This window comes from Patella vulgata, chromosome 3, assembly GCF_932274485.2.
Source record: "Patella vulgata chromosome 3, xgPatVulg1.2, whole genome shotgun sequence".
Taxonomy (NCBI): domain Eukaryota; kingdom Metazoa; phylum Mollusca; class Gastropoda; family Patellidae; genus Patella; species Patella vulgata.
This window is the reverse complement of record NC_065881.2, coordinates 70,876,622-70,891,702: the sequence shown is the minus strand read 5'-3', so window position 1 is coordinate 70,891,702 and position 15,081 is coordinate 70,876,622. Positions and strand designations below refer to the sequence as shown.

Here is a 15,081-nt window from a genome sequence, read left to right as displayed (position 1 = left end):
TTAGTTACGGGCCTGGTGGACGTTAAACCGCACCCCTCTCTGCTCACAAAGAAGTATTAAAAATATAGACTATGGGTATCAGGAAACAAATTAACTCAGTAAAGAAAGAGAATAATTATTTATTTCCTTTTACATTTTAGTAAAATCAATGAAAGTTAAAGGAAGTGAAGAATCACAAGGGAACTCTTCAATTTGTCCAACGACGACCTTTTCGCCAGTTATAGCTTCACATATAATAGGAGATCCTCCATCACCCTGAAATAAATATTATCTTCGTCTTTACTTGCCGTAAAGGGGAATGAGTAATAGCACAATAAGCATGTCACTCAGTTGCATGCGCCACCATAGTAACAATATCTGTGGGAAATGAAATGGGGTTTAACGTTCTAAGTTTCAGTACCGACAGGGCTAATGAAGACGGGAATTAGCCACGCAGTATGCCGTGAAGGACAATACCCTACGATCTTATCTTATTTCGAATTTCAACTGTCAGGGCTTTTTTTACGTACACGCCACCGTGTACACGGGACCGCGATTTTTGGTCCCATCCGAACGACAAGACACTGTTCATTGCAAGGCTCTCCATCACCACTGACAAGGGGGGAAACACGCTGGAATATCCAGGGGGGAATTTTTCGGCCAACACTGGAATCGAATCGAGGAACTACTGGTTAGTGAGCTAGCGTCCTACTCACTGAGCCAACACTGTTCCATTGTGGGAATTTAGCTTTTTAGTCGGTAAACCATACAGAAGTTCTCCAAATCATGATACAAAACTTGGTTTAAATCAGTGTTCTGTATCGAAAAACATCGCCCGTTTTAAGGAATACATCAGTAAGTATGGGATTTTTGTTGATATGAGTAATCGGTAGATTTTCGTTATTGTGGAACCTACTGCAAGTCAAAATACTCACAGCACACGGTGAACCAGGAGATGATGAAGCGCAACTTATAGCAACATCATCAGCTAATGCATCAGGTTTTTTACATGAACTGGCATCAGCAGAATTAAAATCGAAGATAGAATCAATAGAGAAGCCATTTAAACCATCATATGTATAAGTTATACCTGTAAAAAAAAAAGTAAAAAATTCTGTTAATACAAGAATGATTTCAACATGACGTAGTCAGACAACGAATCTACGTCTACCAGCAGCTTTGTGAGGAGAGGCAAGAAAGTCAAGGAATACGGATTCTAGCCAGCATTCAATTCTGCAATATTTTCAATGTATCCAAAGTCATACAGGTCATGTTTCGGTAAAAGTGGCAACCGTTTTTTTCTCTTTTTGACTGGCTGAATAGCCCAAAGAAATTAAAAAAACCAAAAAAAAAACCAAATGAAAAAAAAACGAAATCCCCAAGACACCGTTTTATTACAGCCATTTTTATACGCCCATATTTCCATGTGAATGTATATTGTCGTTGCCCCTGCCCGTGTGTCCGTTCACATTTTGTTTGTGGACACCCTACAGATCACAAATTGTGTCCGATTTTGACGAAACTTGATATACAAGTTTATCTCCCACAGATCTCGGTTCCTGTCGATCTTTGCAATCATCGGACCATAACCCCCTGGATTATGGTCCCTAAAAATACGAAAAATCTTGTAATTTTTTTTAGCATGTTTTCTACCCAACTCTTGCAAAACATGGTTGGTTGGTTGTTTACGCTTAGGAGCCTTATCCATTTTTACGTTAAATTATCCATCACTAAACGTATTCAAATACACTAAATATCGCAGGCTAACGATGGCATCGAGTGCTGATTATGGTCTGGATATGTTAATTCATGTCTGATTAATAATTCAGATAACATTTCAGGTCTAAAAGCCCTGCAATCGGCAGATTAATCTTTTGCATAATGCATGTTTAAAGAATCAATATTATTATTAATTTATTTTTAAAAACAAATGTAACCATATTCAGCCTTCGTGTGCTATATTATGGTCATCTGATCATTACAAACCTCCATGGCAAACCGTTCTAAAGGTAGGCCAGTGTACTGTTCGGGTAGGATGGGGTATGGCTTTGTCGTCCATGTAAAATAGGCCTTGTGGTGAGTATATGGTTTTCAAAATGTGGGATAACAACCGATTCTATGACAATGCGAATGCACTAGTCGAGTCCAAGATTACCTGGTATGGTAAATATGTCCAGTATGCAATCGTGTGAGACACTTCCCACAAGCTTCCGCCGTACGTGAATTCGAGCAGAAACCTGTTATTATGCGATTAACGGATGTTTAGCCAGAGACTCCAGTCCCGTCTCCGATCTGTATATTTCAGTAAGGGACCTTTAGAGACAAGCCCAGCCGCTTTCCGGTGGTTCCTCAATATTCTGGAGGACATAGGACGGAAACTCGTTGTAACTGAATCATCCCCTATATTCAAGCTGTGACTTCACTTTAGGTTGTCCCGAACGTGATAGGTACTTTACGACATTAGTTTTCCAACTGTGCGATGGAAGCCCTGTAGACAGCTAATAGATTTGGCCGACATGGAGATTTTCTGACACTCTCTTTCGCACCATCTTCATAGATCACGAGCCACTATGGCAAGAAACCGATTTTAAAGACCCTGTATATACCTATCTAGGTTAGTATACATACTTAATTTTGAAAAAAGCGAGGAGGCATACTACATGTGCCAGATGCTTTGTATCGAAGATCATTATTACTAAAGTCAGAATTAATATGAAACTCGAAAGTAATTAAGATATTATGTGGCTGATTTTGTCAGGGGGTGCCTCACATCTTTCCATGTGTATATTATCTTGTATAACATTAATACCTACCGTCGGAAGGTTCAACTATACCATAACCAGAAGTGGTACATGTTGTGAAATCAATGAAACCTTCCATTGTAGCAGCATCATATATACAAGGTAAACCAGGACATTTTGTAACATCTATTGGGGTTGTCAGAGTTATATCTGTAGTACCAGAGATAGCTCCTATTAACAAAAAAACATAATCATATAATCGTTCATAGTACAAATGTATGCTTGTATGGAAATAATTGCATATTTTCACAATAATGGTCTCTTCTACACTAACAGAAGTCTCACTTACCGGAATAATTTAATTGACAACATAACAAAACCATTTCATATAATGTTAAGTATTGAAGTAAATAGGGTGTGAGCCTAACATTTTGTCTCGAATACGATAAATCTCCAAAAGTTCATGCATTGCTTTGCTCAGCCCTATCACGCCATTCCCGGTAATGTGTTACCGGCTCTTCGCATGTGATTGTTAGGATTTCAAGTAAAATCGTCCAGTAAGTTTTCAAATTGTCAATTGTCAAGAAATTTTTACAACTTTCAAATATCTTTTCCCAATAAATTGTTCTCTTATATTTATTTAATATTTATCTACCTGTTGACGCTATTAGACGACTGTCGAGGAAGGTATACCCTTTTCAAACTAGCGAAGGCAATAATCACCCCACCCCACCCCACCATCATGCACCTGGTTCCGATGGCCCGTCAACCAAAATTCAGAATTTTCGGTTACTGGAAGTGGAAACACCACAATAAAGCGTTATTCAAATCGAAATGTTCACTAACCGTCAGCAGAACTTGCAGCTCCACTAGTCTGTTCATCCGCACCTTCACCAACTGTAAGCTGCAAACCTTCCATGACCGTTCTGAAAGGAGCATGTTTGTGGTTATGAAAAGCGAATAAGCAAAATAATTGTATCCAGCCTTCTCAGAAAGCACATGAACGTACATCCGATCAGATTGAAGTAGAAAGTGTAAATATTTTCGAATTGGTATGGGGGCACTGGTATGATTATCGTTAATTTCAGGTACAAAATTTCCATTTCAAATTGGCAGATTACAGTATGTTACAGTGACATTACTGTTAGGGAAGGCAATTTTGTTTTAAAAGAGTAGTGGTTTCTATCTGTATATTTGAAGTAAAATTATTTCATCTTCAAACTTGAAGGTGTATTACAAATTTATCTAAATCCAACTACCCGAGAGAGTTTGATTGAGGATGACAGGCGGTCGGTCCAGTGCGGTCCTCCTGCACTTACTAATAGACCATACTGGTACTGGACCATAAAACTACATTAATCGGATTAATTATATTAATCCCCATTCTTTCAACACAAATAAATAAAGGTATTTATATATAACATACGGCATAGTGGCCAGTTCTGCACATGATGATGGGATTTGGACAGTTGTTTCATCAATAAGAATTCCAGTGCATAAAACTATATTGAAATCCGGATGATATACTTTTACAACTCCTGGTGCATCACATGCTGGTGTGGCTGCTCCACCTATCATTCTCCTTCTTCTGGTTGTTACTGAAGGATCTGGACATACTAAAATAACAACAAAAATAGTTCAGTTAATTAAGCTGGAAGGTTCATTGGCCACTTTATTCTAGTTTCAGGCATCTGTCCGAAGCTGTGTGTGATACTTCTTCGACGAAATACCAATTCCGTTGAAGTTGGGGGAGGGCTTCTTGACTACTCGTGAGTTTGAATAAACTGTCTGTAACTGAGAAATTGGGGGCGAGCTCTCTAGATGAATTACATAGGATCTGTTTTACGATCACTTCTACGATCATTTTTGGCAATGTGATTTCGGTTTTCTGAGATCCAGTACCCCTCATCTTTAATACTCATCGATGCATTACTACTTTTTATCAAAATAAATAATTTTGAAACGTAACATTCTCAAACTAGACTTAACTATCGTGAATATATTACCGACCTATTTCGGATAAGCTGGTGTGTTGTTAGAGCAATTGTTAAATTCATTACAACACCCCCCACCCACCCACGGCGCAACCTTTTCCTGAAGATACTACAGATTTTAACGGAATTATAACAAATTTGATATGAAAAATTGGGATCATGATGACGTCGATATTCAGAATTCCGCAATCTGCCGTTGCGCCCCCCCACCCACTCCCCGTCTAGAATAAAGCTAGGGGACACGATTTTGTCAACATTGGTGAGGTGCGTTAGGATCATGGTGAACAGTGATCAACTATTACTACAGGATGAGCTGTTGTTTATGGCTATCTCTTTTGGCGTTGATATTTTTATTGAATGCCTCAAATGTAATATCAAAACTTATCTGCCACAAAATCAATATTAAGCCCGGACATTAATGTGCATGCTATTAGTACATCCAATTGTTTAAAAATAAAATGAAAACGGAAGTTATATTACACTGCAGTGCTTCGGTAGTTGTAGTAGGTTCCTCAGTGGTTGTAGTGGGTTCTTCGGTTGTTGTAGTGGGTTCCTCAGTGGTCGTAGTGGGTTCCTCAGTAGTTGTAGTGGGTTCTTCAGTTGTTGTAGTGGGTTCTTCAGTAGTTGTGGTAGGTTCTTCGGTAGTTGTGGTAGGTTCTTCGGTAGTTGTAGTTGGTTCTTCAGTAGTTGGTGCTTCAGTAGTTGTAGTTGTAGTTGCACAAGTGCCACAGAGGGCACAGAAATCTGAAATGGGTGTGAAAGAGCTTAAAAGTCCGAATTCAGTACCAGTTTTCGTTGTTAAGTTTAATGAAGTGTTGCTGGAATCGGAAACATTGTCCTGTGATAAATATTTTGCTCCAGGTGGTCCCATTGTGGGAATCTAATTGGGTTAATACGTTTTACTTTACTTGGTGTTTGTGTTCATAAATATTTACCTGAACTCAATAAATGCATGATCAACATTAAGTTTGTTCAGCTCTTTTTACACAATCAGATGCCAAAATAGAATATAATAGTTAATGCAAAAAACAAATACTAGAAATAGATGAAATCCAACGAATTTCAAATATACAATATATAATATTATACAGCATAATCAAGTATCATAACTAATACGGGGTTGTCTAAAAAAATTCTCAGTGGCAGCAAGTGCCCGACAGAGATCAATGGCAATATCCGACAGTATTGAAATTAAAGGCGCTTCTTCATCTATCTAATAGGTCTGATGATAAACACAACTCCGATTGTAGACGACTGTTTTAGGCGCAGTCTAGGGTCGTGTCCTTACATATGGTTATTGACAATAATATAACAATATAATGATTACTCACAGGGACTGAAACAATATGCTGGTAAAGCTGCTGGTGGTGGTGGAGGAGGGGGTGTTGTTGTTGCACACAATGAAGCAAATATTACATATACTGTATATAAAAAAAATGATATTAAAAGTGCGTTTAATAATCACTTAAAAACAACACCAAATGTAAGGTACATAAATGAATGAGAGGAGGTATCATGTGTTCTGCGAGATAATGCATACCATATCGTATATTCTTGGTTTCGATACGGGTGTTGACCGTGAAAGTTCCTCGAGGCGTGAATTTCCCATGGTAAGGCACAGCGGCTTGTCCATCGGATGGGACGCCAAAAGCGGTTCCGTGCACAAATTGGCTGTCGCGTAAAAAAAAACCTTGACAGTCCTGGCTATATGTCCTTTATAGTACACAGCATGATTTCATTATCCCGTTTGGAGCAAAAAGGCAGGACATTCATTCATCCATTTAAGATTAATTTATAAAAAAATACACAAGATTGTGAGCAATATGGCGTTGGTGATACAGTCCTTAACAAAAACAAATAATCAACTCAAATCCCGCCATACCCCTCAAATTAATACTTCTTTTGATCAAGGCTCTTTGGTTTGCATTCCGAACAGGGAGTTAGATCTATTAGAACAAGGTGTGTGATTTTGATACTATTTGGGGGGTGGGGGGATCAAGTCCTCTGTACGCATTGGCGTGCACGTAAAAGAATCCTTGGCAGTTGAAATTCGAAATAAGAGTAGACCCTTTGCCGCTGTCCGGGCAAAATTTCACTCGAAACATATGCCCATCTTCATTACACCAGTCGGTGCAGAATGGTAGGAGGTTTAAGTCCCAGCATTCATTTCATTTCGTAAATCACTTAAAGATATTTAAAGATATATCTTCGATATTTGAGATAACTGGTTCATGTAAGCAAGAGGTAGTTCTAATAGAAAACATGGATGAATTTCGACAGAGGTCTACCTCATAACCACCAAGTACACGCTCAACTGTGTCTTGGATCACGCTTACAAGTTTTAAAATATGAACACTTACGGTTCCCAGTGCAGTATGACGACCGCTTGAGTCTTCTACCTGTTTAAATGAAAAGATATGGATATAAGATTACCAAATTTTATTGAGATAGATAAATTTACTATAGTAAGATGGTAGTTCACAAACTAAGAGGACTCGGGTTCGCTCCTGGTGTTAGCCGAGAAAGTTCCTCGTGATTTTCTGGAGTGGTGTCCCCTTGTTGGTAGTGTAGGACAGAGAGTCGTTAAAAATGGGGCGAAAAAACGAGGTTCCGTGTACACTTCGGCGTGCACGTAACAAAACCCTTGACATTTGGAATTAGAAATAAGAGTAGACTGTAGAGCAGCTGTCCAGGCAATATTTCCTTCATAGCACACTGATGGCGTATTCCTGTGTCTTGACTAGCCCATTTCAATTTGTCTATTTTAGTCTCAAAAAAGTAATTCCCGTTTTGGGTTATCGAAGAGCCAAATAAATTAATTGAATACAATTCTAACTCTCTGCAACAATTCCAATATCTGGCTTTTTCTTTATTGCATGCACTATAGCTAAATCTCAATAATTAATTGTAGACAACTTACTAAGATGGCCGGATTCGGAAACGGCTACGAACGCACAAACCAAAATAGCAATTGTTAGTTTCATAGTGGAGTGATGTCCGTAAGAGAATTTTGCATATTTGAAATTCAAATTATATTATATATGAAGATCATATAAAAAACAACCAAACATTATTTTATGTAATTAGAGGTGTGTGTATCATTATCCACCAACGTTCTGTGAACAGGTGGCCATGTTGCAGCCATTCCAATTACACACTATCATATACATTTTAATGAAATGTTTTTTAAACACAAGTAAACAATTGTTTAAAAATTATTTTCTTTATTCAAGTAGTGTGATATATCGATATATAAATACTTGGCATTTTTTTCGCAGTTCTAAACAGAAGCATGATCGACACGTGATTGAATCTGATATTGGTATTAAGAGATTTCGATGCAAAAGGTACCTTGCGAGTCAAAAGTAATATTGGACAAGCTGGTAGGGAGGGTGGGGAACCTTTTCCAGAAATGACTAAGTTTCAAGGTTGCTCGCAAACTGATCAGCAGTGAAAATTGAAAGGGATGACATCGCTGCCAGTTAATTAGCTCTCAATATTAACTTTTTTTTCCTTTTGCAAATTGAATTCTTAAACATTTTTTTTAATTTTTAAGAACAAAAATAAATGTGTTGGTGTGGCGCTACATGGAGACCTGTAATGCCCGAGACATTAAAGGTAGGTCATCTTCTATAGAGTTAAAAGAAGTCTTTCGCATTACCATTATGGAACAGATTGGATTGTTCGGTCAAACTGGCTGCGAGATTAGGGAGGATGGGGGCATTTGGGTGGTTCATTGGATGGTAGGAGGGGCAATGCTGGGCAAAGTCCAAGGTTAAGGGGGCAAAGGCGCGAGCTTCAGCTAGGGATATGGGGGTGGGGGGGCTTCCCCAGAAATTTTTGAAAAATTGACTACCGGAAATGGTAGTATTTCAGACACAGATCGTCGTGATAAATAGATCTGACCATATACCGCCTATCGCCTGACCAGAGTGGAAAGTGTCAAACGAACGGACTTGCGAACCTCGACGAAGCGCCCTCGTGAGCGCCAAAGTAGCGAGCGGTATGAGGGACCTCTCCCAGATATTTTTTAAAAATAGACAGCCGGAAATGCAGTCTGACAGTATTCGGTCAGGTACCGATTGTCGAGATAAATAGAGTTGACCAGATACCGCCTGACGACAAATCGCTAGTTTATCCAACCAGAGAGGAAAGTGTCAAACCAACAGAGTGATTGAATCAAGGTAAATGAATATTTTTGCGACAATATTTGAGAAATAGTTTGCCGGAAATGCAGTCTGGCAGTATTTCAGACACTGGTTATTGAGATAAACAGAGCTGACCAGATACTGTCTGTCGCCAAATCACTATAGCTTATCTGAACAAAGAGGGCGGTGTCAAACGACTCAAACGGAATGGATAGCCTTGCCGCATTGAGACTATACCCCATAACTTTGAGGATCATGAAAAAGCACCTCTCAACCGGATGGGTTTGGTAAGAAATAACACGGCACGGACTCTACCTCATGCAAGATTATGACTAAGTGAGAATGTGGGATTTAATCACCGTAGAAGGTATTGATTACCGAAACTTATCACGAATATTTTATTTTATTATTGGGGGGAGGGGGGGGGGGCTGAGGGGAGAGCAGATTTATGGGTCCCAAAAAGGTTAATATGTAAGCATAAAGGACTTGTGGGCAGGCGGGCATGTTAAAAATTTATGTGTATGAAAACGTCATACATGATACACAATGCAATTGAAATAACCAGACCACCGGGCAGTTATACGACAATAAACACCGTGGTTTTAATTTCAATAGTTTATAAAATACAGACTTTATGTAGAATGTAATTAACAAACATGTGAGGCAAACCATATGTTCTCAACAACATGTACATCTACATAATAAAAACTTTTACATCGAGTATTTATGGGAGAGTCTTATCAAATATGTGTCTTTTTCCCGTTGTATATACATAAAGAGAGAAATCAATTGCAATAATAAACCTTCAAACTCGGTGTAGTAATGAAATGATATGGGGTTTAACGTCTTACTTTTATACACAAACAGGGCTAGGAATATGGGCAGATGTCATGTCGTGCGCTATGCGGAAACTTTTACCGGGCAGCGCTACGGCATTCGGCATTCGTGCCGCGAATGATATTTACGGCATCTCGATTTTTTGTCCCACCCGAATGACTAGACGCCCTTTGACTGGGTAGCGCTACGCGATTGATATTCACGGCATCTCGATTTTTCGTCCCACTCGAACGACTAGACGCCTTTACCCTCGATCCTGCACGTCAGACATAGGGAAACCATGTTGGAAAATCTTGAAAAGTTTTCTCCACCAACAAATTTTTAAACTAATTATAACAGGAGACTGTTAGAGGTGTCCGATTAGGACCCAATTGTTTATCGGTTCGAATTGACAAAGACCACAAAATACACCAGTCAATTAAAGAAATTACGATTCCCGAAAAATTACTAATATAGATTATGACGATAATGTAAAATTCATGGTGTTTATTATCACGTAAAATCTGATTACCCTTTTCCGAAATTTGGGAGACAGCAGGATTTTCTTTAGTTTGACTCACAAATAAAATACACCCACCATTAGGGGAAGTTTTATGTCACAAAAAGGTTACTTTTACTTAGTGATTGTGCGGGGAAAATTGAGCATTTATTTATTAACCAGTCTATAAAAGAACTAGTAATAATAGTAACTTAATTTATATTTTTTTTTATCTTCCCAGAGATTTTGTGTAATCCCATTAAAAACTCATAAACCGAAGACTACAGCAGCATCCGTACAAGCCAATAAGCATGCTACCATCAGTGATCCGAAATACTACTATCATGATAGTCGTTAATAACCATGATATTAACATAGAAGTTCTGATTACAAAGCAAAATGGGAAGAAATCAAAAATTGATACCAGAACGTTGTTGGAAAATATTGGACAGCATAAAGAAATTCTTGATCATTTGTCCCCACCATCCAAGGCAACTCAAACTGTTAGTAGTGATTCGGTTATTTATCGCGATTTTAGCTGTCAGGCTGCAAATTATCAAACCACGATTGGGTGTCAAACAAGTATATCAGAGAGCACAGATGCTTCAGTACAAGCCGCACCACAAATAATCAATACATTTGTTCAAGTTGTACCAGGATGCAGGGAAGTCTTTGTTCAAGCTACACCACAATTAACCAATACAGGTGTTCAAGCTGTACCGGGATGCAGAGGAGTATTCATTCAAGCTACACCACAATTAACCAGTACATATGTTCAAGCTGTAACAGACTATGTAGAAGCCTCTGTTCAAACTGCACCAACGCTTATTGTCCATGCGACGCAATATGCAGCAGTAGTTAAAACATATCGAGACCAAACGACACAAGAAATCATAGATGTATCTTCACAGGTTAATGCATGGTCCTTCAACAATGTGCCATCATAAGACAGCGGAGCTTGCTCCTTGAACACGGATATAAGAAATCGTGCAAAACGGACCACCAATTATGCAGCTGGCGAAGCACCGTCGTATTCTGGCTTGATTGATTTCAAAAGTGTCATTAGGTTCAACTTACTGCGTTTTGAAAATCACTCGGCTACTCTTCCTTGGAGAACTTCCGACATACCAAAAAGGATACAATACAGCTGCCCAGTACCGATGATGAGTATAGCTTTTTCAAATAAAATACGTAAGGCAAGATTGGATTTTATACTTGGTGTTGAACCAACAGTTCAGCTAACTAGATCAGCTGCTCTGTTGGATCCAGTGTATTTTGTCCCAAAGGCAGAAGCAGAAAGTCACCACCAAGAAGATGCCATCATAGAGGACAGTCTTTTGAACGGCAGCTTGAAAGAAAACTTTGACATCGCCAGTCTGATATATATTGACAGCTTTTGGAATTTCGGCATGAACCACGATGGCATGATGGACACGTTGGGATATGATCCAAGACATTCGCCTTTCTTGCCATCAGGATATGAAGCTTCGAGTGATCTACCTGAAGACCTGGATTCTGTTTTTGTGCCCTCTATCCGATCAAAGGACATTGTGTTTTACAAGAACGATGACGAGTCGTTTAAGGAGATTGGGCGAGGTAGCTATGGTGTCGTATATCTAGGACGGTTGCTGAAAACATCAAAGCAGATTGTTGTAAAGGATTTCTTCAACGAAAGCGTTTGCTGGGAATTTGTGGAACACGAAGCTCGAATTGTGACTCTGTTACAAGGAAAAGACGTAACACCTACATTTCATGGCATCATGACATCAACCATCGACAAGAATGACTTCTCGCTAGCGCAGGAGTTTTTCGGATCTGGAAGCATCGAGGCCACCATGGATAACGATTTGCATAAATATCAGCAAGACGCTATTCAACATCCACAGCTGTCACGTTATCCATAATGACGTTAAGGCTGACAACATCCTGGTGGATCTCGATGGTTTTGATGTCCGTTTCATTGACTTTGGGATGTCAACATTCAGGAAAGGCTTGGAATTTACTGCCAGCTCCTACTACATGTCTAAGTATCAATTCTTGGCTCCCGAAGTCCATGAAAACTGCCAATCAACTCCACAGTCGGACGTCTTCGGCTTGGGTTTTTTATTTGGTCAAATTATGACCCAGGCTAAAGTCGTCCAATTAAGGGCCCTCTGGAAAGCCTATACTAGCGTCCGAGCTCTGTCCAGACCAAGACTACCACACATCATAGCTACCTTAGAAGAATTATAATCTAATTTGCAGTCTAAATTATATTCGAGATAAAATATTTGTAAATCCATGTAATTGAACATTGTCGTTAAACCGTGAAATGCAGAAATGAAAATCAAATTTCTGAGTATAATTTTAAGGCATTATTATTGTAGTTGTAGCGTGTTTGGAAACTTACTGTCTTTGTTTTTGATAATATGTATACAAAATTTATTCTTATGGGTCGTATACTAGTAAACTAAAATGGCCAATTACTATTCAGAATGAAAAGTAATCTGTTTATGTGGTACATATACTTGTGCATTGTATTTTTAAATGTGTATGTTGTATCAGCAGTGGATTAACCAAAATAGTCTGATGCTTTATGTTTTGTTCTGAATAGTTAGGTATCTTTTATGTTAGCCGATAGATTTGTATCTTTCATATACAATTTAAGATAGGTTGGCTGATAGTTTTGTATCATTGATTATTATATATATACAATTTGAAGATGCATTATGTAAGTTTTAGATAAAGTGTTGGCAGTTCTCAAAAAAATCGATAATGCATGAAAAGGGAGAATGTTGAAAAAATTCAGTCAAATTACTTTATTCTGAGCAGAGTTAAGGCCGTTTGAAGAGCAGTGTACTGGGTGTAGTCTTGACTTGTATTACTGCTACCATTGTTACGGTAATAAACGAAGTCTCGATTATCCAATTTTAATTAAATTATTGATTGACAATCGTGTTTAAATCCGCTAAAAATCAAAACCATCCGATGGTCAACAGGGTTGATTTTTGGCATGCGAATAAATGTCTAATTCGTGATTTATATAAAATTTCAGGCAGATTTAGCAAGTCAGCTACGGTAAGAAAAAAAATTAGTTCCTTCACTTTTGGCCTATCGCTCATTCAGTGGTATAAATAATCCAACCATGACCGGCTTTAAGCCAAAAGGACCAGTTGTTTCTTTGGGTTATTTTGGTTAGATTAAAAAAAGATTTTATTTCCATCGTTAATAAATAGTATATCACAGACTTTTGTTTCTCAAAATAATCGACTAAACCACAACGATAAGAATTATTTTTACGAATAATCTTGTGTTTATACAGAGGAGTTGGATCATGCAAGAACATTTACGAGGTATATGTATCGGTAGTGGTTGCCACTTTTAGAATAATTTACATGTGATATCTATATGGTAGTGATGGATATTGCGATAAGAACATAAAAATCTACAATAAATTGCCATAATTCCAACATTATAGTGCTTAAAAAAGGAGACCCGAAAGGAGGGGATCGACCCCTCAAAAAAGATCTCTCTGAGAATCAAGTAAATTCGAATCATTGTAAGGTCAAACTTATGCTATAAATATGACAATGATCTTTCAGGTGATATTATCAAGGAAGGTGCCAACCGATATACTGGAGAAATCATATAGAGAAGTGGGTGGGTTTTTTGTGCAATAACAATAAGCATGTTGAGCAGTTGTCAATGTGACAAGTCATTTATAGCACGCTTCATTCGTTAACAGGTTTAACCCCTCGGCCTTCGGTTAAACCTGTTAACTCGCGAGCTATAAATATAACTTGCCTCGCATTGTGCTGGAAGATATAAACCCAAGGAAATACAGATAAGTACCCCCATCCCTCCTTTTAAACGAAGAGAAGTCCGGATCATGGGAAAAGATACATGGTCTCTATCGTCATTTTGACGTACATGTTTATCTGGGGTAACTGGGGGTCACTTTGCTAAAACACAGAAACTGAGATTTAATACAACATGACATACCAAATAGATGTACTACGTTTTAGTTTTACTGATGTAATCAGATGTACACGATTTTGACAGGAAATTTTAAGCACGCAAACAAATAGAAAAACAAAAACCATGACAATCAGACGCCAAAGTATTAAAAAGAATTTTTTATCATCACATAAACGCTTCGTTTTTTTTAACTGGATTCAAACGGCACTTTTCGTGCACACTTGGAAGCGAACTTATCAATAGCCTCATCAAAATTGAACACATACATGTATGTTCTCCAGTCAACTCGCCTTTTAACCGACGTTTGCAATTCATTCTGCGGAAGCTGCATAATTGGTATTAAAGCGTAATGTGTAATTAACGGTAAATGAACGCATAAAGGTTTTGGGAAAAGGTGGAATTGCTCCGGAATGAAAGGTCCGATGCGGACAAGAAATCACACCAATCCATGCAAGATCTTTTGATATTTTAAGTTTCATTTAAATTGTGACCTCTAAAGGGATCACAGCTAATCCAGGAAGTTACGGTCCAATATGTTCCGAAATCGAACCCATCCGGGACCTTTGGAATACATGTATAGACATCATACTTAATTGTGACCCGTTGCGTGTGATCAAACAAATGGGAACGGGCATTGGGGTTGACTGCGACAACAGCATAATACGCAAACTGAAACAGATTGCATAATACGTCCACAAGAGGAGGTTTGGATGGCCGAATGGTTAGCACGTGCGTGCTGTATCATAAAGCCTGCCATTGAGTCAACTGGCGTGGTTTCGAATCCCTGGTTGTACGTGACAAGGAGTAGGGTCGCCTGTCCAACCTCGTGGGTTTTCTCCGGGTCCTCCGGTTTCCTCCCACTGCTAAAGACCCCTACGCGCAACGAATTATTGAAATAAAAATTAAACCATATGTTAGTCCCGAAATGACCTAGTTTGTGTCGAGTG

The 15,081-nt window shown here is 38.5% G+C and overlaps 1 protein-coding gene across 1 annotated transcript; it reads right to left on the bottom strand.

The window, feature by feature from the left end:
- Positions 1-103: 103 nt before the first annotated feature.
- Positions 104-7,708, bottom strand: LOC126816046 (uncharacterized). The gene is made up of 9 exons (XM_050542171.1): positions 7,635-7,708; positions 7,075-7,113; positions 6,046-6,135; positions 5,195-5,458; positions 4,147-4,336; positions 3,567-3,646; positions 2,793-2,951; positions 915-1,069; positions 104-255 (listed from the first exon to the last, which is right to left on the bottom strand). Exons 1-9 carry the CDS (start codon positions 7,696-7,698, stop codon positions 130-132), a joined length of 1,167 nt encoding a protein of 388 aa, XP_050398128.1. The 5' UTR covers positions 7,699-7,708; the 3' UTR covers positions 104-129.
- Positions 7,709-15,081: the final 7,373 nt, after the last annotated feature.

What these genes read in the sequence shown, in the direction of transcription:
- LOC126816046 (XM_050542171.1), bottom strand. Translation starts at nt 7,698, where the DNA reads ATGAAACTAACAATTGCTATTTTGGTTTGTGCGTTCGTAGCCGTTTCC. An exon ending in TTCCGAATCCGGCCATCTTA is followed by an intron (nt 7,114 to 7,634) that starts GTAAGTTGTCTA and finishes TCATTTAAACAG; the next exon opens with GTAGAAGACTCAAGCGGTCG. An exon ending in AGCTGCAAGTTCTGCTGACG is followed by an intron (nt 2,952 to 3,566) that starts GTTAGTGAACAT and finishes TTTTGTTAATAG; the next exon opens with GAGCTATCTCTGGTACTACA.